General features: G+C 62.7%; 1 protein-coding gene across 1 annotated transcript; it reads right to left on the bottom strand.

Annotated features, from left to right (window-relative positions):
* LOC105822738 (protein Wnt-7b) lies at positions 1–25840 on the bottom strand (the record flags this gene model as incomplete). The annotated part of the gene is made up of 4 exons (XM_012659776.1): positions 1–480; positions 5788–6059; positions 21631–21857; positions 25712–25840. Coding segments are annotated over 4 exons (1108 nt in total), but the record flags the coding sequence as incomplete, so codon positions are not given.

The raw sequence follows: 25840 nt of genomic DNA, 5'->3' as shown, positions 1-25840 counted from the left end.
TCACTTGCAGGTGAAGACCTCGGTGCGCTCGCTGCAGGTGTTGCACTTGACGTAGCAGCACCAGTGGAACTTGCAGTTGCACTGCCAGACCTTGGTGTACTGGTGGGTGTTGTAGCCGCGGCCGCAGCACATGGTGTCGCAGCCGTCCGCGCCGGGCGAGGTGCGATTGCACAGGCGGCCCTGTGTGCCCACACTGCCGGTGGCCGCGTCCTCCTCGCAGTAGTTGGGTGACTTCTCGATGTACACCAGGTCCGTCTCCATGGGCTTCTGGTAGCTGCGCAGCTGTTTGATGCGCAGGAAGGTGGGCTGCCGCAGGCGGCTGGCCCGCACCACCTCCACCTGCACGGCCGCGTTGTACTTCTCCTTGAGCAGGTGGCCCACCTCGCGGAACTTGGGCAGCGTGGTCCAGCAGGTCTTGGTGGTGCACGAGCCTGACACACCGTGGCACTTGCACTCCAGCTGCATCCGGTCCTCCAGAACCTGCAGGGGACAGAGCAGCTGCTCGACACGGCGCAGCCCAAGCCGGGCGCCATCTGAGCCCCCGCCCCCACCTCCAGCCTGACCCCAGAGCCCACTCCTCCACTTCGCGCTGTGTGGCCACGGGTGAGTGTTTCTCCCTCTCTGAGCCTCAGCCTCCTCGTCCATTAAATGGGGCTACTAACAACAGGTCCCTACTGCACAGGACGGGTCCAGCAGGAACATTCAGGACTTGGCAGGGCTTGGTGTACTTTCATCCAATCTGTTTTGCTGGGTTTTCACAGCCCTCCAAGGTGTGGCTCTACGACCATCGGTGCGATGATGAGGAAACTGGGCTCGGGTGCCAGGGACTTGCTGCAGGGCATAGGGCAGCGAGGGGCCCAGCAACAGTAGGTGCTTAATAAGTGTGCATCCCTCCCTCTTGCCACTCCCTGCCCTTGTGCCTGGGATAGGGGCTGGCATGCAGTTGGTGCCTAACCAGCGGCTGTTTGTGAGAGCCTGGCATGCCCATGGAGCTCAGTGCACGTCTGCCCAAGGACCTGGCTGGGGCGGAGGCGCGAGTGCGCAGGTCGCCAGGCGGCCGTGCTGGGAAGCGGGCGGCCTCTGCCCGCCCGATGTTGTTCTTTCTCCCCGGCTCCACGGGGCCCTTGCTGGGCGCAGCCGTGTGTTTTCCTTGGGCCTCCCTCCGAGGCCCCGGAAGGCCCGTTCCCAGAGCCAGCCATGACCCCAGGTACTCATTTACCCGGATCGAAAGGGCCCTGCCAGCCGGGCCTGATTAAAGACGGGGAATCGTTAGCTGCTGCTCTGCGGCGGCAGAAGGGCCATTTGTCAGCTGTCGGGGCTCCGCTGGCCTCGCCTTGGCGGCCCAGCTCTGCCCCCTGGGCCAACACGCACAGTCAAGGGGAACCTGCCGTCAGCCCCGCTCTGGCCCACAGAAGTCCCCAGCAGGTGAACGAATACATGAATGAATGAGCCAGTGAAAGACACAGAGGGAGGGAGTCGTAGCCCACAGGTACGACCACTGCCCCAGCACCCTCCCCTGGCCCAGCGCACACGGCCCTGGATCTCGGAGGGGACCTCTGGGGCTCACAGTCCAGTGAGGGAGAAGGAGGAGAAGGACATGCACGATGCAGCTGTTGCAGGAGCCCACGAGAACCTAACCCTGCTGGGTGATGGTGCCTGGGCTGGGGCCTTCCTGGAGGAGATAGTGCCCACACTGGGTATTGACGGATGAGTAGGAGCTCGTTAGACAAATAGGAGGGTGTTCCGGGAGAGGTTCAACATGGGCAAAGGTCTGGAGACCACCGGGCCTGAAGGGAAAGATCAGGCCACACGCATGTCAAGTGGGCGCAGGGTGGGCCCTGAGGCTGGGCCTGGAGTTGGGGGGTGTCTTCTGCTCTGCGGGAATGGAGAGGACTGGAGAGGCTGGGGAGGAGGAGGGGAAAGGAGGCTGACAGCAGGTGCCAGAAGCTGATCCTCCCCAGAGGTGCCTCGATGGCCCGAAGCCTGGCTGGGTGTCCAGGCTAGAGGTTTTGCGTGCCAGGTGGCCCTCTTGGTGTGCCCACTGGTGTCCCCACTGTGGCCTGTTGCACAGCTGCCTCCCCACTGTGCTCCGCTGCCCTCCCCTGACCCCTAGGCCCGTCTCCACATCCACATCAAGGGCAGGTGGCTCAGCCTGCACCCTCCTGCCCACCTGGGGACCTTCAGACCCTGCACGGTCAGGCCAGTGACCGGCAGCCGATGAAGCCGATTGGGCAGCTGTTTGCAGAGTGAGGGGCCACATCCTCGCTTGGCTGGGTCCCCCGGGCCAGAGCCTCTCCCGGGAGGTGATCACAAGATTCAAGAATGTGCCTTTTCCTTCTCCTGAGCCCCGGCCATGAGCACGACAGCAATGGTGGCGCCAGCGGCAGCGGGAACATTGGGGCACTGAGACCAGGCCCCCGCCCCAGAAGACCACAGGGCAGGGTGCAGAGCAGCGCTGAGGGGGCTGAGGCAGGGGCTGCTAGCCCAGGCCATGGTTCCGCGCCCTGCCAGGGCTGTGGGGGCGGGCGGACTGGGGCCCCTCTGGGAAAGGGCCAATTTGGTGTTCTTCCCACAACAAAGGTGTGGCCCATGCTCTGGGAACAGTGCTCCGTTATAGCCCAGGGGCTGGGGGGAGAATGGGGGTGGCGGACAAAGTCCTTCCGGGGGAGTCCGGTGTCCGGGTGCACCAGCGGAAGACACCTCGCGCATCACCCCAGCCGTAGCCTGGGGCCGGCGGCTCTGAGCCTAGGCCGGGGACAGAGGCCCCTGCACCCCCTCCGCCGGGGCAGCTCCCAGGCCTGCCCATTTCCTGACCCTCGTGGCATGAGCCTGACATGTGAGCCCCTTGGGGACATGGCCCGTGTTGGCTTCACCCTCTCACCACAGGCCCATGTTGTGGACTGAATGTGGTCAGCAAGCGAAGTTATTTCATCAGCCGCTGGGTCGAGATGGAGAGAGTGTGGCCGTGAGGTCCCGCCGGGCTGGGGGGACAACTTCTCGGCTCTGGGCCTGGCATGAGTCTTGTGGCACCTCAGTCAGGTAAGGGCTGTGCCGAGACATGGTACACGTCCAGCTAACAGGGCGCCTGCCCCAGCTCCTGGAGCCGGGGGTACTCCGCAGCGATGACCCCCCACCCTCACGTGACCTAGAGAGGAGCCCAGAGGTGTCCCGACCACAGCCCCGGGCCTCCCAGGTGGACGATCTCTTGCCTCCACTGGGGTGGTGCAGAGGGAAGAGACCCGGCTTCCACCGGCACAGGCATGGCCTCCGTCTGCCCCACGCAGCGGCGGGCCACACACTGGCCAGCACTGGTCCCTGATGCCTGCATAACCACAGGGGATGCCCCAGGGCTCTTCCAGCCCAGGCACTGCGTGGCTGCTCACGGGAGCCCACCCAACCCGTGCGGAGCTTGCGGGGGCAGCCATTCCGGGGCTCGTGGAAGCCGGGCACGAGCAGGACTCCGGGCTCAGCCCCTCTGACTCCCACCCGCCAGGGCACTGGCCTGGGGTGAACGGCCAGTGTGGTGGGCTGGATAGTAGCCCCTCTCCAAGTTCATGTCCCCTGGTAACCTCATAAGGGGGCCTCACTTGGAAACGGGGTGTTTGCAGCTGTAATTAAGGAAAGGATGGGGATGGGATAACGCTGGGTTATCCGAGTGGTGCTAATCCGATGGCCAGTGTCCTCCTGAGAGACAGCGGAGGAGACAGGCTCTGGGGAGGAGGCCACATGAACACAGGCCAGGGCTGGAGTGATGCAGCCACGAGCCAAGGAGCACCGGCAGCCACCGGAAGCTGGCAGAGGCAGGAAGGATCCTCCCCTGGGGCTTGGCAGGGATTGGGCTGGCCGACACCTGCTATTGGGCTTCTGGCCCCAGACTGCGACTGCGAGAGAACACAGGCGTGTGGCGCGTAGCCATGCGGCTGCAGCTTCCTTTCCACCTGACCTGCTGGACAACATGCTCCCGAGGCAGTGGGGTGGGGCAGGCCTGCAGCCCTGGGAGGGGCGAGGGCACCCGGCACTGGGGGGCCATGAAGGTCTGGACCCAGTTCTTCTGGAAACCCCAAAGAGCCCCACCCACACCCACCCCTGCCGCCATGAGCACTTTGCTGCTGGGAAAAGGAGCTCGCCACCGAGGGTCACTGTGAAGCCACCACCTTTTCCAAGGGCTCAGGCCCACCTGTGCCACACAGCTGCATGGCCGGGGGCTGTTAGAGGGGTGGGGGAGGAAAAGCGCCTCTCGCCCACCATACAGGTGAGGAGACAGAGGCTCAGCAAAGGGACGGGCTCAGCCAGGGCCTCACAGACAGTTGGGCACAGTACAGTCTGGGAGTCCAGCCGCTGACCACTTTAGGCCCTTCCCTGTGGCTGCCCCATCCCTGCTGAGCCCTCAGCCTCCCATCCCTCATCCATCCATCTATCCAAACATCATCCATCCACTCATCCATCTGCCCATCCATTCATCCACCCACCCATCCACCCATCCATCCATCCACCCGTCACCCCTCCATCCATTCATTTGGTGATAATAACCATCTGCTGCATGAAAATCTCTACATCTACAAAAGACAGTCAAACCCTTGGCCTGGTGTTCAAGGCCTGTTCTGTGCTGGCCCCTGCTTGCTTCTTCAGCCCCGTCTTGTGCTCCCAGCAGCCTGAACCATCTGCAGGCCTCCTGGGGCCAGCTCCCCTTGCCTTTGCTCTTCTTAGCTCTGGCATGTCCTTCGAGGCTCCACTCTCATGGCACCTTTTCCAGGAAGCTTCTCTTCCCTCCCCAACCTCCCAGGCTGTTGCTGTCCTGGGTGTGGTCCCCATACCCTGCATGTGGACCCAGCTACCCTAGCCAGGGCCATGTCTGGCTCCTCTCTGCCCCTATGCCCAGCCTAGCACCTGGCCCAGAGAAAGGGCAGGTAGCATTTGTTGAATGAAGAAGCGAGTGACCAATGGTCTGGGGCAGAGGGATTTTTCAACTCCTCTTTGCCTGGCAGGCAAGTCTGCCTGTGCCCGAGGAGCCTCCCAGGCCCTGCTTCCCTAGGTGCAGCCCCCGGGGAGGGGAGCCAGGCAGGCCTGGCGTTCCACATGGCTGGCTGCTCTATCTCGGGCCATCTTGCCGCCATGGCGGCTGCTCCTCCCAGCCAGTATCTGGGCCCTCATCTCCCTGCGGGTGGGGCCAGGCTTACCCTGGCTTCTTCCCCAGTGTGGCCCTATCTGAATTTCCCCCACTAGCACCCCGCACGCCATCCCGTGCACGCAAGAAGCTGGCTGCTCTTCAAGAGCCCTCGACTCACAGTGTCCGCCTCGCTCAGGCCACTCCCCGTCCTGGGAGCATCCCTTCCCTGGCCTCTCAAGGTGATCGCGCCAAAGGCTGCCTCCTCCAGGAAGTCTTTCCTGGCGTGTCGGCGTGGCCTCTGGGACCGGGAACACCAAGGGCAGGGACATAAGGCTGTGGCTGGGCACCCCCCACCCTCAGGTCCCCAGCCAGCCCAGCTCACACCCGGGATGGAAACAGGGTCCCTGTCCAGCCCTGCATCACGTCACCACTCAGGGCCTCAGTTTCCACACTTTGGGATGGGAACAGCGTGGCTGCCTCTTAGAGCTGTCGGGCGGCTCCGAGCGATGCACCTGGAGGACCCAGGGCACCTGGCGCCACCCACCGCACACCTGCGGGGCTCAGGTCATCAACTGCCTCCACTAGAAGAGGCACCTGAGGCTCAGAGAGGTCGGAGACCCTCGGGCGGCGCAGCGGACACAGCCGACACAGCAGCGGCACCGCGCCTGCGCGCGCCCTACCTTCCTGCCGGCCTCGTTGTTGTGCAGGTTCATCAGGCGCCGCGCGTTCTTCTTGATCTCGCGGGCGTCCACGAAGCGCCGCGAGAAGTCGATGCCATAGCGCACGTCGGCGGAGCAGCCGCCCCACTTCCAGCCTTCGGCCTGGTTGTAGTAGCCCTGCTTCTCGCGGTCGCAGCCGCAGTTGCTCAGGTTCCCCTGGCTGCAGGCGGCGGTGACGGCGTGGGCCACGCCGGCCGCGGTGATGGCGTAGGTGAAGGCGGCCTCACGGCTCCCTGCGGGAGAGACGGTGCGCACGGTGAGGCCCCCAGCTCGGAGCCGGAGCCGGCTGGGCCCAGGCGACTGAGGGCTGGGCCTTGGTGCCCCTGCTACTGGCTGGCTGTGTGACCCTGGGCTCGTCACTTCCCTCTCTGAGCTTCCGACTCACCAAAGTGGGGCTGAAAGTGCCCGCCTTGTGGGCTGCGGTGAGGGCAGTGCCTGGTATACAGCAGGCACTCAGTGCATGCTGTGGCCCTCCCAGCAGCACGTAACACCGCATCGGCAGCTTCTCTCCCTGTTCCCAAGAGAGGGAGAGGCCCAATGTCTCCAGCCCTGGGAGCGAGCAGTGGGGGTCTGCGCCTCGGCCTTCTCCCCTCTGCCAGCCTCCCAGATGCTGTTCCTCAAGGACAAGCCATTTGTGCTGACCGCCGTGGGGACCACGTGTGCGTGGAAGACAGAAGCTGAGGCCGTGGGGAGCACAGGGCGCCCCGTCCCCACCCGCCAGCCAGGAGCCCGGGCAGACGCCACGCAGCGAAGCCCACCCAGGCTCTCCTGTTGCTGCCTCCCTTTCTGACCACCCCCCTTCAACCCATCACCGGGCCCTGGGCCCCCGAGTCTCCCCTCTCCTCCCAACACCCCTGCCTGGCTCAGGGGCCCCTGAACCGCCCAGACTTGGGCACCAGTCCTCCCTGTCCCTCACTCCCCCGGCTGCCAGCTGGGTCCTTCCAAGCGCGGTCCGGGCAGAGTCCTCCCTCCCGCTGGCAGAGCCAAGCCCACGGCTGGGCTGAGAAGGGAAGGCGCCAGGTCAACGCCCGCTGGCCTCCCTACCCCTCTTCCGTCCTCTGCCCAGAACAATGACTCGATCCTTCCGGGTGCTGCTCACATCCCTGGGAGGTTACGTGGTCTCTGGTGAAATTCCCTTTCCCTTCATGCCTGACAGCGAAGGACCTCCCGAGGCCTGATTCCAACGCCTCCTCCTCCAGGCAGCCTCTCCAGACTTCCAGCCAGGAGGGCGCCCTTGCAGCCAACCCTAGTCCCAGCATGACCCAGATCCAGACACTCTCTCCCTCGTGAGCCCTACAGGTGGGGACTCCCGCGTGAGTCCAAAGCCTCCTTGTCCACTTCTAACTTATTCTTCTTTATCTCCCACAGCCCCAGGCCGGGTCCTGAGCATCCTTCCCTCCCGGCCCTGCACTCTCGGTCCCTCTCCGCTTGCCCGTGGTCGTGGCTGTGTGGCCTCCGGGGCCAGTGCCTGGCGCCACGCAGGCTAAATATTGCCGACTGGAGAACCAAGAGCCAAAGCCCACGAGTGGGAGTCTCACCGCCCATCTCAGCAACACCTGGGGCAGGCCCAGCACCCAGTCGCAGGACGGGGCAGCGGGAGACCCACTCTGCAGCCACTGCCGAGTCCCGCGCCCCGCGAGCACCAGCACGGCCCTCCCTGCGCCCGGTGCTGTCCTGTCATTAGGGCTGAGGTGACTGCCGCAGACTGAGAGAGGCTCCACGGCCAAGTCAGGTGTGTTCCTTGCGCTGTCACTGAGCACCAGCTGCATGTCCAGTCCCATGCTAGGGGCTAACTGTGTGCCCTGGGGGCCACCTCCTTAACCCCAACCAGCTGGGGGGCTCACCCAGGTGGGGCGCCTCTTCCCCTGGGATATCTTCCAAGGGGTGAGGACCAGGCCGGGGGCCACTGTTCTTAGGGGCCCAGGGCCGAGCGGACTTTGGTGGCCGTCTGCTGTCATGGAAGGGCCCACAGCTTCTTGGGAACTTCTTTACTCTGAGAAGAACTGAGGGGAGGGTGGCGACCAGTGTCCCCTCCTCCCCAGCAGGATGCGAGTCTGCAGAGAGCCGCCTCCTTCCAGCTCAGGATGCTCAGCCCCTGCCCGACCGGGCTTTGCCCCGCCAGCCTCGCCTCCGCTCTTCTGCCCACTCCCTGCCTGGGACAGGGACAGGGAGGACGTGGGACTCCACCTCCCTGGGTCTCAGTGAGGTCAAGATGATCTGAAGGGTTTGAAGTGGGTTATTGAACTCTCTGCATTGCCTGAGCCCAGCAAGCAGGGCCTGCGGACGAGCTGCCCACCAGAAAGCCTCACTGGGGCCACGCGGACAGAGGGAGGGAGAGGAAGTAGGTGGAGAAGCGAGGGAAGAGCTGAGAGAAGGGGCACGAGGGAGCATCGTGGCACCTCAAAGGATTCCCTGACCTGCCTCTGTGGAGTGGAGTCAAGGGAGGCTTCCTGGAAGAGGTGACATCCTAACTAAGTACAGCAAGTCATAGCAAGGACTATGAAATAACTCCCTGCCTGTGTGTGTGAGTGGTGGGTTGTGACAGCCGTACAGGCGGACACTCAGAGGTGGGCCGGGCAGGGGTGAAGGTGCCGAGGTGTGGAAGGGTTTGCTGAGGTCAAGGGTAGTAACAGGAGGATAGCGGTCGGGGGAGTCAGGTGGAAGCAGGCGGCAGGTGTAGGGCCAGACGCGGTGGGACTTGGATGTTAGGGTGCCCACCCTGGCTACGCGGGGACGAGGATTCTGGAAATTCTTGGAGGCAGATGGGCAGAGCTGTGCTGGCCCGTCCCTGTCACAGCCAACACTCACATGGCTCTCACCTGTGCCACGCACGCTTCCAGCCCTTCACATGTGTTCTCACGTAACTCCCAACAACCGGGCGAAGCAGGTCGAATCATTATTTCCATTTCACAGGTGAGGAGACTGAGGCCCAGTGGGTATGAAACCAGGTGTTCGTGGCTGAGGCAGGGTTTGAGCCCAGGCAGTGGATTCAAAGCCCAGAAAGGCTGAGGGAGAAGCTAAGGCCTGGGGTGGGGGGTCCTTGGAAGCCATCTGCCCCCAGCTTGACCCTTTTGTAGCTAAGTGACTCTCGGCAGGAGGAGACAGGGAAGGGGCTGAGCAGCCGCCGGAGGAGAATGCCGCGCGGGGACCGACTGCAGACCTCGGTGCGGGGCTGGCGCGGGCAGACTAGGGGTGGGGAGCTCTGGGGAGGCCAAGCTGGCTCCGGAGTGGGCACGTGTCACAAGCGAGGCCCCCAACAGAGGAGTCTAGGAAACCCAAGCGAAGGTGCAGTCACGTCAAGAGGGAGAAGTCCCTGCACGAGGACGGATGTGGCTGCTCCCTCGGAGGCCCTGGAGCCGGTGGCCCTCCTCCTCCTGCCAGGTGAGCGGGTCGGGGACGGACGTCCTGCTGCCCCGAAGCCCCCAGGCGGGCCACAGGTGCCAAGGCTGGGTCTGCGTGCTCTGAGGACAGATCGTGACAGCCGCCCTCCCGTCCTTCCTGCAGGTTCCTGCCCTCACCTGGCCGTGCCCACCCCGGGCTCCGGCTCAGTTACTCATCAGTTACTCACCGCCTGCCACTCCCGCTAACTCCTTCTTTATTTGGTTTTAATGAGCCAAACCCTCTCGTCTCTCGCCATGGAGACCGGGGGGGGTTAACTTGCGGGCGGAGTTTGCGTTTTTGGGGGGTTCACCAGGACGGGCTTTGGTTCCGGTTGAGTCGCTGCCAGGGACCGTAGCTCCCGCGTGCCCAGTAGGCCGCGTGTGTTGTCGCCTTTAATTCTCACAACAGCCCCACGGGGAGGGCTGGTTGCCCCATTTGCCGCACCGGACGCCAGCTCAGAGGGCTTCGTAACTCGCCCCAGGTCACGCCGTGCTGGGCGTGGGGCCGAGGGCAGAGCAGTTCCAGGCTTCCCCGTCTGCCTCCCGAAACCACTCCCGGGGCCCCGGCTGGGGCGCCTTGCCAGTCCCCGGCAGTGCGTGCTCCCTCCCGGCAAGGGCGTGTGGGTGCTTAGATTTAGGAGAGGCTGATCCCTGGTGCCCGGTGCGGACAGCCTGGACCTGTGGACCTTGCCCAGCAACCTCGATGGCTCCCGAGGCCTCTGTGACGACTTCCAGTGCCTCGGCCTGGCCCCCAAGGCCTGGGCCCACCTGTCCTCTCCCACCACTCTGAGCTCCGCAGCTGCTCCAGATGTGTCTAGTAATGGGGGGCTATTGGACAAAGGTAGCCTGGATGGTCTACGGGGGCCAGCAGCCGTCCCGAGGCCCCTCTCAGGACCCAGAGCCTCCCCCAGCACAGGTCTACACCCTCAGACACTGGAGCGCCACCGCACCCGGCAGTACCCTTGAAATGCCAGCGACAGGTGAGCAGGCCCCGCGCTGGCCCCACCCCCCAGGCTCTGTTGAGCCCCCGTGTGGGCTTCTGAGTCCTAATGGTCCCCAAGGGCCCCAGCCCTGACGCAGGGTCCCTGTGTCCAGTGCGGTCTGTCTCGGGTGCCTGGGCCAGCGCAGGTGCACGCCGATAGCCCACGGCCCTGCCCGAGGTTCAGGATGGGCAGAGCGGGAGCTGCTGGGAGGGAGACTCAGGGCAGAGCCAGGAGCACTGGACTTGGAGTCTCACAGCTGCTGTGTGGCCCCAGGCAAGTCACAAGCCCTCTCGGAGCCTGTGTTCTAATCTGCCGCAGCAGCCATCGCTGAGAACAAACAGGACTAACAGGCGGCCAGTGGGCCAGGCCGGCTGCAGGGCCACCACACACAGCCAGCACTTCCAAGACAGGCCCAGGCATCTCCGCGCTCCGTCCAGACTGGGCTGAAACAGCCTCCCCCGAAGGCCCGGCCCAGCAGCCCTGCCTGGGTGTCCGTCCACTCACATTCTGGGTAAACCCAGAGCGGCAGACCCTCGGAGACCACCACCACGTGGGGACACTGAGGCCACACTGCTCTCTCTGCAAGTAACTCAGGCCCTCACTGAGCCCATGTTACCCCCTCTGCAATGCCAACAGACTCGATGCCCGCAGAACGGGGTTGTGCCCAGGCCGCGCTGTGGCCTCGTCCACCGGTGAGCCCCTCGCTCTGACCCGAGGAGAAGGAGGACGCTGGAGACCCCGGCAGACCCTGGTGAGCAATTTCTGGAAGGAACAAATGCACATCCGGAGCAAAGCCGGGGCTTGGGCAGAACATGGCTGCCCCCTCCTTCCCGGGGCTGAGCCCACCCTCCCCAGCCCAGGTATGGCCTCTCCCCACCCCTCCATAGTGACCTGCCACTTCCTAGCATCCACAGGGGGCCAGCGCACTATTTTTAGAAAGTCATAAAAAGCTATAATTGAGCACGTAATGACCCGATTAACTACTGATGGGGGGGTGCAGGGCGGGAAAGGCCCTGGGTTCCCTCTTAGAAGGGGGCCGGGAATCTGGAACCTCAGTCCCACACCTCCCTCCCCAGCCAGAAGCCTGAGGCCCAGAGAGGGACAGCACGCTGCCCAAGGTGACAAAGCAGCACAGAGAAAGGGGGAGCCGGGACCCGACATTCTCAAGCGGCCGAGGTGAGACGAGAGTCCAGGGGCCACACAGTCCCAGTGGGTGGAGGGAGGCTCAGCGCCTGACACCTCAAGTCCCAGTCCAGACCCTAAACTTCGCCAGTTGGGTGACCTCAGACCAGTCAAGGGGCCTTTTCTGTGTGCGTTTTCCCACTTACAAAGTGAGGATAATGGCTCCGATGTGGCCCGAAGGGCACACGGTCCAGGGGGCAGGCTGACCTGAGCTTCGTGCCCATGCCCGTGACACACAGCACACATGGGATCTTCACGGGCGTCCACATTCGGGCATTGCTGGCTGGCACGAGTGCACCTCTGCACGTGCGCCCGGCGTACACCTGGGCCTGCCCTCGCATGCGGGCTCCGGGATGACGGTGCGTTCCGTGCACGTGCGTCTGAGCCGTGGCCAGCACAGCTCGGTTCGCCCTTCCTCTCTGCCAGCCTGTGTTTGCCCCTCTTTAAAAAAATGACGTTTTGTACAACTCAGTAATAAAAAGGTTAACAACCAATGAAGAACGGGCAAAGACCAGCAGATGAGGAGATAAAGAAACCGTGGTTTACAAACACGATGCGATACTATCCAGCGAAAAGAATGGAATCCTGCCCTTTGCAGCAACACGGATGGAACTGCAGGTGGTTACGTGAGGTGAGACAAGCCAGGCACAGAAAGACAAAAATCACACGTTCTCGCTCACACGTGGGAGCTAAAACCGTGGCTCTCATGGGGTGGAGGGTAGCTGGGGAGAGTGGGGGGGACAGACTCAGTTCTCGTGATCTGTTGCGCAGTAGGGTGACTCTAGTTATCAACAACGTATTGTATATTTCCACACAGAAGACTCGAGATGTTCCCAATACACAGAAACGATAAACGCTCGAGGCGACGTAGACCCTAAGCATTTGACTCGATCATCACACATCGTATGCACGTGTCGAAATACCACGTGTGCCCCATACACGTGTACGATGTTATGCATTAACTGAAAAACTTTAAAAGCCAAGAAATCACGGGCAAAGGATGGGAGCAGGTGTGGCATTTCTCCAAAAAAGGTCTCACCGTGGCCTCAAGCATACGGAAGACGTGCGACGTCACTAGCTGCCAAAGACACGCAAGTCGCACCCGCAAGGAGATGCCACTCGCTGGGTGGCTGAAATGAGAAGGCTGCCGGTGAGGAGCGTTGCAAGGAGGTGGGGCCGTCGGGACCCTCTGCACCGCCGGTGGGAGTGTGACGGTGCAGCCGCCGTGGAAAAGTTCGGCAGTTTCTCAAGAACTTCAGCGTAGAGTTACCACGTGACCAGCGATGCCGCTCCGAGGCATAAACACAAGAGAAGTGAAAACATAGACCCGCACAAAAACTGGCACGCAAACGCTCACGGCAGTATGATTTGTAACAGCCGAAAGTGGAGCAACCCTGCTGTCCGCGGATGATGGATAAACGAAACGTGGCCCGTCCATACGCTGGGACATCCTTCACCGCAAACAGGAAGTGCAGCACGGACCACGCTGCAGTGTGGACAAGGCTCACCAGTGTTATGCCGAGTGGACGGAACCAGACACTGGCCACGTGCGGTGTGACCGTGTCTGCATGAACTGCCCAGACAGGGACCGCTGAGGCAGACGGTGTCGCCAGGGCGGGGGCGTCGTGGATGGCAGCTGAAAGTGCAGGGTTTCTTTCTGGGGGATGAAAATGTTCTAAGGTCGATGGAGGCAGTGTTTGCGCAGCTCTGTGGCTGGGCTACAGACCCTTGAACCGCTTGCCCTGAATGCGCGAAACACACAGCGGGTGCGCTGTATCTCAAGACTGTTGCGGAAACACGGCATTTGATGATGCCGTGGACTTTAAACCCTCACAGGGGTCCCCTTGGTATGAATTAGGGCCCCACCCCACAACTAGGACACTGGGCTCAGAGAGGCAGGAGACTGGCCCCAGGTCACACAGCAGGGGGGCTGTGGAGCTGGGATCTGACCTGGGACCCCAGAGTTCATGATCAGCCCACTCCGCACCCACCGGGACAGGACGACCCCAGCGGTTCTGCCTCCCACCTCACTGACCTGGGCCGCTCGCTCACCTCTGTCGGCCCCTGACGCCTGACCCTGCCGTTTACCACTCGCTCCGTTACCATCTGTGTGCCCCACCCCGAGTGCAGCTTCCCTCCCAGCCAAACCCCCAGAGTCCCAGGGGTGAGGCCCTCGGCCCGCACCCATCCGTCAAGCCCTCATCCAAGGCCAAGCACAGAGCGGGGCTAGGGGCGGGGGCAGACAGGCGGGGAGGGGTTCACAGACAGTGGAGGTCGTGGGCAGCGTAAGAGCCATGCAGGGGTCAGCAGGAGAGGGTGGCTGGACCAGGGCGCAGGGTGGCCAGAGAGGCCTCCTCTCAGCAAGGGATGCTAAAGGTGGGCCCTGAATGATGAGACAGTGAGGAAGGCAAAGGCACAGGGAACAGTGTTCTGGACAGAGGGAACAGCAATGCTAGGGCCCTGAGGTGGGAGCAAGCTGAGCATGTGTGGTTTGTCCCAGCAGAGATCAGTGGAGATGAGTGGGTGACGGTCCTTGAGGACTGCACTGTGTCACCCTAGGGGAAGATCTTAGACTTTATTCTAAGAAGATGGGGAGCCCCCGGAGGGGGTTGCTCTGACATTTAAAAGGACCCTCTGGCCGACCCCATAGAGAGGCCATTGCCAGGGTCCGGGTGAGAAATGCTAGTGGCCTGCCAGGTAAAGGAGGCGAGAGGGGCCAGGTTTGGGACAGTCTCAACGTGGACTGGCAGGTGGATTGGGCGAGGGGTTTAGGGGGAGTCCAGAAGGGACCCCACGTGGACCGGAGCAATGTGTGGGGTGGTCACCAGGCAGCGGGGTGAGAAGATCGAGTTTGGGGGAATCAAAGGTGCTGCCTTGGCCGTGGTAGCATAGGGTGCCGGGGACAGCAAGGGGAGGCGAGGGGCAGATGGGCACTCGGCCTGGCACCAGGGAGATGTCCAGCCTCGCCGGGCCCCATATCTGGGCCAACCCCACGTAGAACCGAGGCTCATGCTGGGTGGCCCTGGCCAAATCCCCCACTCCCCAGGCCTCAGTTTCCCTGTGTACTATGGGACGAGGCCCAGTGTAGTGAGTGGGTTCTCCTTAAAGTCTCTCTGGCTGGGCAGCTTTTGTCAGATGGATCTTCGAAAAGAGCAGGTCAGAGCAGGGCTGCTGGGGCTGAAGTGGGGTCTCTGCGGCCCCCCCTCCATCCCCCAGCCCCCAGGCTCCTCACGAGCCTAGAACTGGATGGGGAGTACTGCCCCAACACACCCAGTTCGTAGGTGGGGAGACAGACCCAGGCAGGGAAGGAGACAGCCCTGGGCCACGCCCACAGGTCCCGGCCGAGCCTGTGTGGGGGCCATGTCTGGACAGGGCACTCAGGTGGCTGCTGGGCACAGGAGCTGGGAAGAGAAGCCCAGGGACCCAGGAAGAGTCCCCTGTGCCTGCCCACACCCCAGCCTGGGCCCAGTCATCGGGTGCAGCTCCCTGCCTGAGCTGGTCTTGGATCTGCCCCCCTGCACACACAGGGCCCAGGCTGGGGGGCATTGGAGGGAGGCAGGGAGGGGGGTAGGCAGGTCTGTGATGCCTCCAGCCCCTGGCTAGGCCCAAATCCCTCTTTATGCAGTTGAAGGATCGTAAGTCCAGAGCCCCAGCCCACCAGGGGCCCCGTGAGCCTGCCTGGACCAATTGGCCCCATCTGGGCTCTGCCCAGGGCCGGCTGGGCAGGCTGCCTCTAGCCCCTGGGCCTGCTTCTGCAACTGCTAAAGGGAGGTGACAATAGCGGGCACCTTGCAGGGACCTGGTGAGAGTTAGCGCAGTGGAGGGCTCAGGCTCGGCAGGGACGTGGGGAGTACGTGACGCATGGCTGCTTTGACCCTCCCTCTCGGAGCAGGCCTGCAGCCTGGCCCTGCCGTGCCGGAAGCAGCGGGCGGGCGGGGGCGAGGGCCTGCTCAGTGCTGTGTGTGTATGTGCTGTCTTTCCATGTGTCTCTGTCCTTCCGTTTCCTTCTCTCTCTGTCCTTCTGTCCCTCTCTGTCCCTCTGTCTCTCTCTGGCCCCGCCCGGCCCCCACCCTCTCAGGCTGAGTCAGCGTCTCCACACTGAGCTTTTCCCTGCCATTGTCATAAACAGAGCACTGGAAAAGTCATGCCAGGTCCGAACACGCCGGCACACCCGTGTGCCCGAGGCCTTTGTTCCGACCCAGTGGAGGCCCTCACACGCGGAGCGGCAGCCCCAGGTGGGGACACCAGGCCCAGGGCGGGCAGCACCTGTGTCCTCCCCTGCCCCCGGGCCACTGGGGGCCTGGGAAGGCCCCTCCTGGAGCCCGGCAGCCTCTGGCTGGTGCGTTCAGCCTCGGGCAGCCTGACCTTGTGGAACCTCCTGGCAAAACCAGCAGCTGCCTGTGCGCCATGGCACAAGGCCCCGTCTCCGCAGGGCCTCGCAGCACTATCCAGTGCGCGGGTTCTGGTGGGGCCGCCAAGCTCCTCTGGCTCTCACAGGCCGTGTGGCCTTGGGTGAGTCACACGGCCTCCTTGTGAGCCTGAGTCTTCCTGTCTATGGTGCGTGTGGTCTTAAGCCAGGGACGTCTGCGACAGGCCCAGCCCACAGTGGGGCCTCAGGAGGTGGCTGCAGTTAAGAAAGAATTGGACCTCCTGAGACTGCAGCAGGAGTCAGGCTCAGAGCCCGCCGAGGGCCCCGCCCTGTCCTGCCTCGGCGGACCGGAGCCCAGAGCCCTGGGCCTCCTGCCCGTGGACCCCCGGTGTGGACAGGTCTGCGCTGAGCAAGTGGAGGGATTTCCTGCCCCCAGGCTCAGGAGAGACCCCAAGTCCTGGCAGAGCCCCAGTCCCAGCCTCAGCCGCTCCTGGCATGTAGGTGGGACCTGGGCCGCTCACCAGCCAGGGTCTGTGTCCTTGGCATTGCCCTCTCCCCTCCCAGGCCCCGTCCCCACTCTAATCCTGCTGTGGCGCCCCACAAGGGACGGTGGAAAATTCCCACCTTGGACGAGTTCTAGGTGGCCCTTGAGGGGCCGTGTGGAAGGATCTGGGACTGGACCGTGGCCCAGCCCGCAGCACCCAGCTGGTCAAGGCCCACTGACCACCCACAGGAAGGTCCACAGCCCTGTCACTTTCTGAGGTCCCCTTGGGAGCCACCCTCCCAGGCGCAAGCTGGCCTTCCATGGAGGAGGCAGTCCCCAGCCTATCACACCGAACCAACAGCGGGTGTGTGGGCAGCTTTGCCTCCAGAAAGTCTTTCTGACTCTGACTGTCAAGGATCCAACTGTCCCTGGAGTCCTGGCTGCCTGGCCCCTGAGCCTAGGACTCGCCCGCTCGGATGCCTCAAGCTGGGCCCCGGGGATGAGGGTGGGGTGGGGGATGGTGGTGTTGCGAGGACGAGGATGGGCAGTTCTCAGGCTAGGGCCTGCGGACCACCGGGCATGCCCAGCGCAAGGCACTGCCCCCCCGCCTGGCCCCATACGCTGTGCCCACCCAGGTGTGGCATCCAGCAAGTGCTCAATGCATGCAGGCTGAATGGCAAACACGGCTGACGAGGGGAGCCGCCCTCCACCCCTGCACTGACTATCCCGGGAAGTGGCTGGTTGGTGGCCCTCTGCCCTTGGACCGCCCCACCTGTGCTGGAGGACACAGTCCTCAGAGGGATGGTCAAATCCAGGTTCAATGTCCCCCTGCCCTGACCAGGTGACTCGGGCCACTCTCTGTGTCCCCTCTGGTACAGCACCACTCGACGGAAGTCTCAGGTCAGCCGCAGGTGTCATCTGAAATTTTCTACTAGTCACAGCAAGTGAAAATAACCAGGTGAACTCAATTTTGATAACATATTTTATTTAGCCAATATATTCAAAACCTTACTCCAATATGTAATCAGCGTAAGGACTATTAAAGGGACGTTTTACTTTTTTGGTGAGTCTTCAAAATCCCTCCTGCATCTTACACTTACGGTACCCCTCGGTTTGCACACACACCAGAGTGCAGCCCTCAAGCCCCTGTCCCCGGGGAAAACCGGGCCCGGTGTGCACACCCTCTGCAGGGCCGAGGGTGCGCGAGGCCCGGAGTCACCCTCTCTCCCCCGGGCCCCTCGCCTCTCAGATGCCCCAGGTGAGTCACTGCGCCCCCTTGGACTGGCTGGCGACCGAGATCCCTTGCTGAGTCTGTGAGCACACTCCCCGTGCACAGCTCACCCACAGAGCAAACGTGGGCAGGTGGCACTGCACCTGTGTCCCGGGCCGCTCACCTGAGCCTGGTCATGATTGGGTGGGGCTGGGCCCCCCCTCAGGACACACAGCCCCAGCCCCGTGCCAGTGGGTCCCAGGGGGCTCTGGGCTGAGGCAGGGGTGGGCAGCGGCTAGAGGGCTCCAGCGTGCAGAGGGAAGGCCCTGGTCTGCTCAGAACCTTCCAGAAGCCTGACCCTGCCCCTCCAGCCTCAGGCCTCCCCACCTCCTGTTAGCCCTCGGAGCTCCCGTGTTTCCTGGAAAATCCCATCGGCTTTCTGGGCCCTGAGCTTTGGTGCGGATGGTTGCCTCCTCCCGGAGCCGTCCCTGTACCCACCTCCGGGCGGGCCTGGGTCACGCCCCCAGGGAAGCCCTTGCTGACAGTCCTGATTTGATTGTGGAGCCGGTTAGAAACTTCCTGCCTTGCTCAGGGGGCCTCGGGGGGCCATGTTCCTAACACGCTCCTGGAACACAGGTTCTCCCGACCTCATGTGTCCCCGTCCCCCCCCATGGCAGAAGACAGCTGAGCCGGGCAGCGCGCTCCCCACAAGCTCGCTCCCGGTTAATGGCAGAGGCAGCTTAGGAGGGGCCTGGGCCACAAGACTCCCTCCTCCACACATGAGGAAACAGGCCAGGGATGGGCTCGGGTGGCCATAGAGTGGAGGCCACCAGGCATGAGGGACACCATGTCGCTGGCCTAGTATGGGCCTTGACCCCGAGAAGCCGCAAAGCAATTGGCACCCAGAGGCCCAGGGCACAGCTAGCACAGGGTCCCCATATGCAACACCCATCTAACAGGGAGTAGTGAGCGCCCCATCCCTGGAGGCAGACAAGCGACCTGGCCAGGTGCTGGAAGAGGGATTGGAACTTTGCACAGGGGGCTGATTTGCCCTTTTAAGGGGTTTCCCTTCAGCCCTCAAGATTTAGGCGGGGCCAAGGTCACAGGCGAGGCCTGGAGGGGCTGCCCCACCCACTCAGGCCATCCCCCCTCTCAGGGCCAATCATTAATTGGCGCCGCTTGAGTGGCTGCTCCCACCAGTGCCCCCGGCTGCCTGCCAGCTCATGGCCCGGCTCCCGTCCCGTGCCCAGGGCACCCAGCACACCTGCCCGGCCCCACTTCCTGCTCGTGACTCCCTGCAGCTGAGCGCCTGGAGGAGCAAGGTGCCTTCTCAGACCACCATCAGAGCGCCTGCGGGATTCCTGCCGCCCAGCTCAGCCCGGGCGCTGCAGGCAGGGCGGCGAGACCACAGGCCGGGCTCTAGAGAGCCCACCCACCGGGAGGGAGGGCGCAGGGGGAGCCTGGAGGCAGGCCCAGAAGCACCAGGATGTGGCCATGGCCTGGCTATGGACAAGGGAGAGCTGAGGAAGGGGCGAAAACAGCATCCCCCCAGTGGGGACATCAGATGTGAATAAGCAGAGGGGAGGAGCCTCCCAGGAGCAAAGTCTTGGAGGTGGGAAGGGCCCTGCGTGCTCAGGGAAGAGGGAGAAGCCAGATATGGAGGGAAGCAGGGGTGAGAGGTGCCTACTCAGATTCCAGACTAAGGAGTTAACTTTATCTGGGGGCAATAGGGAGCTACTGCAGGTTTTGGAGGCAGGGAGTGATATGGCATAGCTTCTGTTTAACCCAGTAAGTGGGGCTGGTAGGGGAGGAGGCAGTGAAAGCTGCCAAGGGGAGGGACAGAGAAGTAGGCCTTGCAGTGGACATGGAGCAGAGGGTGGACGGGGAAGTGACACAGGCTTCTGCTGAGACAACAGCATGGTCAGGCTGGAGGAAGCTGGGGACAGAGACTGGAGCAGCAAGGTGCCGAGTGTGTCAGGCCAGAGGTTCCTGGGATCCCGTGGGAATCGAAGCGGTGGGGCAGAGCGAGCCCCTGCTGTCGGGGCAGGCCGGAGACAGAGGCGCCCGGGCACACCCCCAGGAACCCACACTCCCCAGCTGGGCCGGGCTGAGGACGAGCGGCCAGCCAGGGCCCCGAAGCCAAGGAAGGGGGGATAGCCGGCAACACAAAGACCACTGCTGGCCTGGACGGGGAGCCGTGGAGGCGATCACGGGTGCCAGAGGGTCAGCGGGCGCGGACAGCACTGCCGAAAAGCTCGCCTCCGGGATGCTGACGGGGATCTGGGGGGCCCCTAGAAGCAGAGCCTGAGACGGATGCTGCGTTCTCAGGAGCGAGGGAACCCCCGTGTCCCTCACCCGCACCCTTGGGGTCCCAAATAAAGTCCAAGCTCCCACCCCTGTGTCCAGGCACAGGACGACCTGCACGGTGAGGCAGCCAAGATTGCCAGCAGGGGCGACAGACGCCTGGATCAGCCCATCGTGTGCAAACCAAGCGACCACGGGAGACCTCACAAGCCCCGGGGCCGTGGAGCCCAGAGTCTCAGGCTGAGGGCCGGGCAGGCAGGTGGGTGCCTGGCACAAAGCCGGCACCCGTGCCGGTGCCCTGCCCACAGGGTGGATGGGGCGGCCGCGCCCTCCGCGCTGGCACCTGGCGGGAGGGAGCTGCACTTGGGTGGTGGGCCCCGGGAGGGGGCGGTGCCACCCACAGGCTGCTCACCACAAAGGGGCCCCCAGGGGCTTTCCCCTGCGCCACCCCTGCCAGCGTTCCAAGCCCTGGCCCGGGTCCCGGCAGCTGCGGCCTGTTCAGCGGGCCCAGGCTCCTCTGCCCTGTGGATCAGAAGGACGGGTTGTGCCCTCGGGCTGGGCACCCCTGCATGCCTGGCGCTGTGCCCAAGCTGTCACTCCCCGACCCTCACGACGGCCTGGAGGGCAGGTCTCGTCACTATCCCCACCCTCGTGCATTCCATAGCTGTTTACTGAGCACCGCTGCATGCAGGCGTGCAGGACCCAGATGAGGACCTGCTGGCTCAGAGCTCACGTCACAAATGAGGAAACTGAGGCCCTGTGCAGCCCTAAGGGATGTGCCCAAGGTCACACGGCTGGATTCAGATCCAGGTCAGGCTCCAAAACTCACTTTTTGTTTTTTTAAGAGATAGATTCTTGCTCTGTGGCCCAGGCTGGAGGGCAACAGTGCAACCACGGCTCACAGCAGCCTCAAACTCCTGGGCTCTAGTGATCCTCCCACCTCAGCCTCCCAAATAGCTGGGACCACAGGTGCACACTACTGAGCCCAGTTAATTTTTCTTATTTTTTGTAGAGACAGGGTCTCACTATGTTGCCCAGGCTGGTCTCAAACTCCTGGCTTCAAGCGATCCTCTTGCTTTGGCCTCCCAAAGTGTTGAGATTACAAGGAGGAGCCATCGTGGCCCGCCCAAACACACTTTTTTATTTAAGCTCTTCTCTGGGCATTGGTCCCCTAAGCTGTAAAATGGGCACCATGAGGTCTATCCCCAGGGTTGTGAGGACAGAGAGGCAGGTGAGTGGCCCCTAGGACTGTGCACAGTCAGCAGGGTTCCTGCCACCCCCACATGACATGTTTTGGAGGCGGTGGGGTGCCCAGCCCTTCCCCAGCCCGACCCACAGTGGCGCCCACCCTGCCCTCCAGCCGTCGGATTCACCGAAGCACCATGTGTCATGCTGTCCCCGCTGCTTGGAAGACGTTCCCCTCACGGAAGCGAGACAACCGCCACGTAGCACTTCCTGGGGGCCAGGCACCGTTCTCATCGAGCCCCCAACAACCTCGTGCAGGAAATACTACTTTTATTCCTATTTCCCAGGTACGGAACAGAGGCACAGAGACGAAGCAACATGCCTGAGTCTACACAGCCGCTGAGCAGACTGGGGCGTGTCCCTCACCCTGCACGTCACTGCCCCGCCACCAGCCTGCAGTGTCAGGTCCACGTCAGGCCCGGCCTGGCCCCACGGCCCAGAGCAAGGATCCTCGTGGTGCACGCGGCTGGCTCCTGCCGTGGCCCCCTCTGCCCCAGACGCACAGTGTCCCTGAGGGCTGGGCCGGGCGTGCGAAGGGCTGGGGGAGGGCTGCTGAGGGCAAAGAAATTGGCCACTGGGAGGCCGTCAGTCGGCAGGCAGGTGTCCCGGCCCAGGCCCTGGCCCCAGTGGCCCAGAGGCGCCCTTACCTACTCGGAGCTCTTGCCCGAAGACGGTCCTCTCGCCGAGGGCGGAGCAGTTCCAGCGCCCGAAGCGGAACTGGTGCTGGCACTCGTTGATGCCCATCTGCGCCCCCTCCCCGACCACAATGATGGCATCGGGCCGGCTCTGGCAGATGGCGCGCTGCCGCGGGGCCAAGCCAGGGATCTTGTTGCAGATGATGTTGGCTCCCAGGGCCACCACGGACGACAGCGCTCTGCGGAGGCAGGGAGAGGAGACACAGGCCGTGAGACCGGGTGGCGCGGCACCCTCCCCCCCCCCAGCTCAGCCTCTCAGCCCCCAGCCTCAAACCAAGCTCTGCCCAGCAGGGAACACTCCGATCCCCGCCCTCACGGGGCCACTTTCCATCAACCGCACTCATGGTCCGGGTGGGAGAAGGCACACACCCGACTCCCTCAGCCGCGGGTCGCAAGAACCACGGCACCGCAAGTCCCGCAGATGCAGGAACCACAGTTCCCAAGCCTCTGAGTCAGACACGCAGACCCTTCAGGGCAGAGAGCATCACCTGAGACCCGACAGCCATCGATCCCGGTCCACAGCTGTCTCCGAGCAGCAACCCCCATCTCCCAAGCGACCAGGTCTCCCATCACCCGCAGGTCCTCTGACACCCCCTCCCCATGGCACCCAGGCCCGGCAGGCTGGGAGCCAAGCCCACCGGTGCTGACTCCAGCTCTAGCCCCGTGTGACCTGGGGAAGGCGCTCCCCCGTAAGCCTCAGTTTCCACATCCATGAAATGGGCATAAGACACCTGCTGTCCCCCCCACCGCACAGGCTCAGATGACCATGGGGAGGAAGGCTGCACGCTAAGGGACGGCTGTGCGGCTTTCACTCCTTTCAGGGTGACGGGGCGCACTCAGAGGATGAAACAGCACCCACAGTGTGCTGGGCGCCATAGATAACTGTCCATCCCCCTCGGTCCCCTGAGGGTGCCTCCTTCATAATCCCCTGGCAACTTCCAGCCAGGAAGCCACATGCCAAGCTCACCCTCGACTTGAGGTGTTACAGCGAGATTGTTTGTTTGTTTGTTTAATGAGGTGAAATTCACGTAACATACAATAGCCGTTTTAAAGTGCGCTGTTCCGTGGCATCAGCATCTCAGTGTTGTGCAACCTCCACCTCAAGTTCCAAGATATTTTCACCACCCCAAAAGGAAACTCTGTCCGTGTTAGAGCCACTCCCCGTTCTTCCCCTGCCCCAGCCCTGGCAACCACCAATCTGCTTCCCGTTCCTATGGATTTGCTTATTCTAGACACGTCATGTGGAAGGACCCAGACAATACGTGACCTTCTGTGTCTGGCTTCCTTCGTGCAGCAGAATGCTTTCAAGGGTCACCGTGATGTGGCTCATGTCGGTGCTTCATTCCTTTTTATGGCTGGATAATATTCCATTGTGTGGACAGAAACATTGCGTTCAGCCATTCATCGCTTGTGGACATCTAGGCTATTGTGGCTGCTGGGAGTCACGCGGCTGTGCGCACACATGCACAGGTTTTTGTTTGAGGACCTGTTTTCAATCTTTTCGGCATAGACCTGGGGTGGAACTGCTGGGTCATACAGTGATTCTTTAACTTTTTGAGGAGTTGCCAACTGCTCTCCAAAGTAGCCGCACCAATTGTCTGGCTAGAAGCACCCACAGAAGGGACAGCAAGCTGGAAGGAGGGGAGGGCCGCTTTCAGGCAAACCTCAGGCAGCATTTGGGTTCAAAACGGCAGACCAGGCCTGCTTGGGGAGGGGGCAAACGTGGGAGCAGGGGCCAGCAGGGGCTCCCAAAAGCTGACGCTCGAGGCTCTGGGCCCCTAGTGCGGTGTGGCCCTCCCTCTACCCACGGCCTGCCAGCCCCTTTCTCAAGAGAAACAGGCCAGTGTTTTTCCAGGGCAGCCGAGCACCCAAAGCCAGCTGGAAAGTCCCCGTGTGGCCTGAGCCCGCAGCACGTGCTGTCGCCGGGCGCCCCGGCCGACACTCAATCCCTACGGCCCGCCCGGCCCGCCCGCTAATCTGGCCAAGACCTCCCTGGGTCTCCCACGGGCACAATGGGCAGAAACACCCCGGGCTGGCGTTGAGGAAGAGCATCTGGACGGGTGGGGCCGGGAGCGGGCTGGAATCTGGGGAATTCAGCCCAGAGTAATTGTAGATCCTCGGAAAACCGAGCTGGGGAAATGAGATGGATGGGAACCCTGCGGGCCACCAGCCTCCACAGAGGGCAGAGCCCTGTGGGTCCTGGACCTGAAGGACGCTCCCCAGGCCCAGATTCTTCCAGCGGGCTCGGGGCTGCCAAGCCCCAACTGCCCACAGTCGGAGCCCCTGCTGGGGGCAGGAGCCTAACAAACTGGGCCTCACTGGGACTCGTGTGACTTAGGACAGATCCTAGGGGCAGGAGTAGATTGTGGCGCCGGCCACAGCCCTGGTTTCTCACCTCCAGACAGACAGACCCCCAACACCAGCCCCACTGGCAGCCCGATCTGATCCACAGCTCCCCATTGCCCGTGAGACGACGCAAGCTCCTCTGCCTAGAATTAGAGGCCTCCTGGCCTCCGACGACCCCTCCCCTTCCTGGCGCCCGCAGGTCCCCCCTTCAGCTGGCATCCTCCACCTGCCCGCCAAGCCCAAGCGAAAGCCCACTGTGCTCAAACCCCTCGGCCCCGGCACGGAGGAGGCACACAGTGGGCGCTCGCTTTGCAAGCGCAGAACCCATCCCAAGGTCCCACAGTTACGTTTCCACCTGGCTTCCCCACCGGACAGCGCCACGTCTGAGCTCAATCGGGCCCCCGGGGCTGCGTGGGGCGGCCATCCCGAGTGTCTGAGGAAAGGATGAATGAGAAAACGAAAGAGCCAGTGCTCAAGAGTCAGGGTGAAAGAACTCCTGCAACTCAGCACCAAAAAGTGAACAACCCGATTTTAAAGCGGGCAAAGGACTTTGTATAGACGCTTCTCCAAAGCAGATGCGCAGATGGCCAACGAGCTCGAGGAGGGTGCTCAAGGTCACCGCCCACGAGGAGAATGCAGCTCAAAACCACAACGAGAGGCTGCTTCACACCTGCAGGACGGCTATGATAAAAACGACGACAGCAGAAAGCAACAAGCGTTGAGGACGTGGAGAAACTGGAACCCGCGTACACTGCTGGCAGGGAATTAAAATGGTGCAGCCACCGTGGACAACAGCTCAGCAGTTCTTCGCTGAGTCAAACTCAGAGTTACCCGGCAGGTTCAGCCCTGGGTGTATATCCAAAGCAACTGAAGACGGGTGTTTGAACAAGAACTCGTACGCGAATATTCATAATAATCGAGGGATAGAAACAAACCCCAGTGTCCATCGACAGATGAACACATAAGCCAGGTGCAGGCTAGCACAAACGGAGTATTATTTGGCCACAGAAAGGGAGGAAGCCCTGATTCCCGCTGCCACGCGCAGGAACGTCAAAAGCGCTGTGCTCAGTGAAAGGCGCCAGACACCACCACCACGCAGCGCATGATTCCATTCGTGCGAACTCTCCAGAACAGGCAAAGCCACAGAGCAGAAAACGGAACAGGGGCCGCAGGAGCTGGGGGGAGGGGCAGGGAGTGACCGCCCAGCAGGGGTGGAATTTCCAGCGAAGAACGAGTCACGGAACTAGACAGGTGGCAGTCACACAGCATTGTGAATGGGCTAAATGCCACTGAACCGTATGCTATAAAATGGTTAAAGTGGGAAATTTTATATGTATTTTAACCACAATATTGCATAATTACATCTACACACAGGACTGCCCCACACCGCTCGGTGTACTGTAGGTCCTGGAGGAAGGGGACTAGAGGGCCGTGGTCCTGTATGCTCACCGGGACGTGTGGGGCTGATGGGGCAGGCACTGGGCCCCGGCCACGCTCCCGAGTGCACGGGTGGAGGCGACGCAAAGGCAGCAGGGAACGCTGATGTGCAGATATCCGGATGTGGCTGACAACTCAGAAATAATGTCGACATCGTCTCCCTTACTATGTGGGGCGGTTTCCACTAGCCGATACCAGAGGGCCAACTCCGGGCAACGCGGACCTCTTCGGAGACTCGCTTAATCCTCACCGCACGAGGTACGCCGCGCTGTCTCCTTCTGCAGGTGGGGGTGCGGGACTGGGAGGCTGGGGGACTGCCCGGGGCCGCACGGCCAGGCTCGGGCCAGTCTCTGCTTCCAGAACGCAGGTGGAGGCAGCA

The sequence above is a fragment of the Propithecus coquereli genome, unplaced genomic scaffold, assembly GCF_000956105.1.
Source record: "Propithecus coquereli isolate 6110/MARCELLA unplaced genomic scaffold, Pcoq_1.0 Scaffold633, whole genome shotgun sequence".
NCBI classification, from domain to species: Eukaryota; Metazoa; Chordata; class Mammalia; order Primates; family Indriidae; genus Propithecus; species Propithecus coquereli.
The sequence above is the reverse complement of the archived record's forward strand: the minus strand, read 5'-3'. Positions and strand labels throughout refer to the sequence as shown.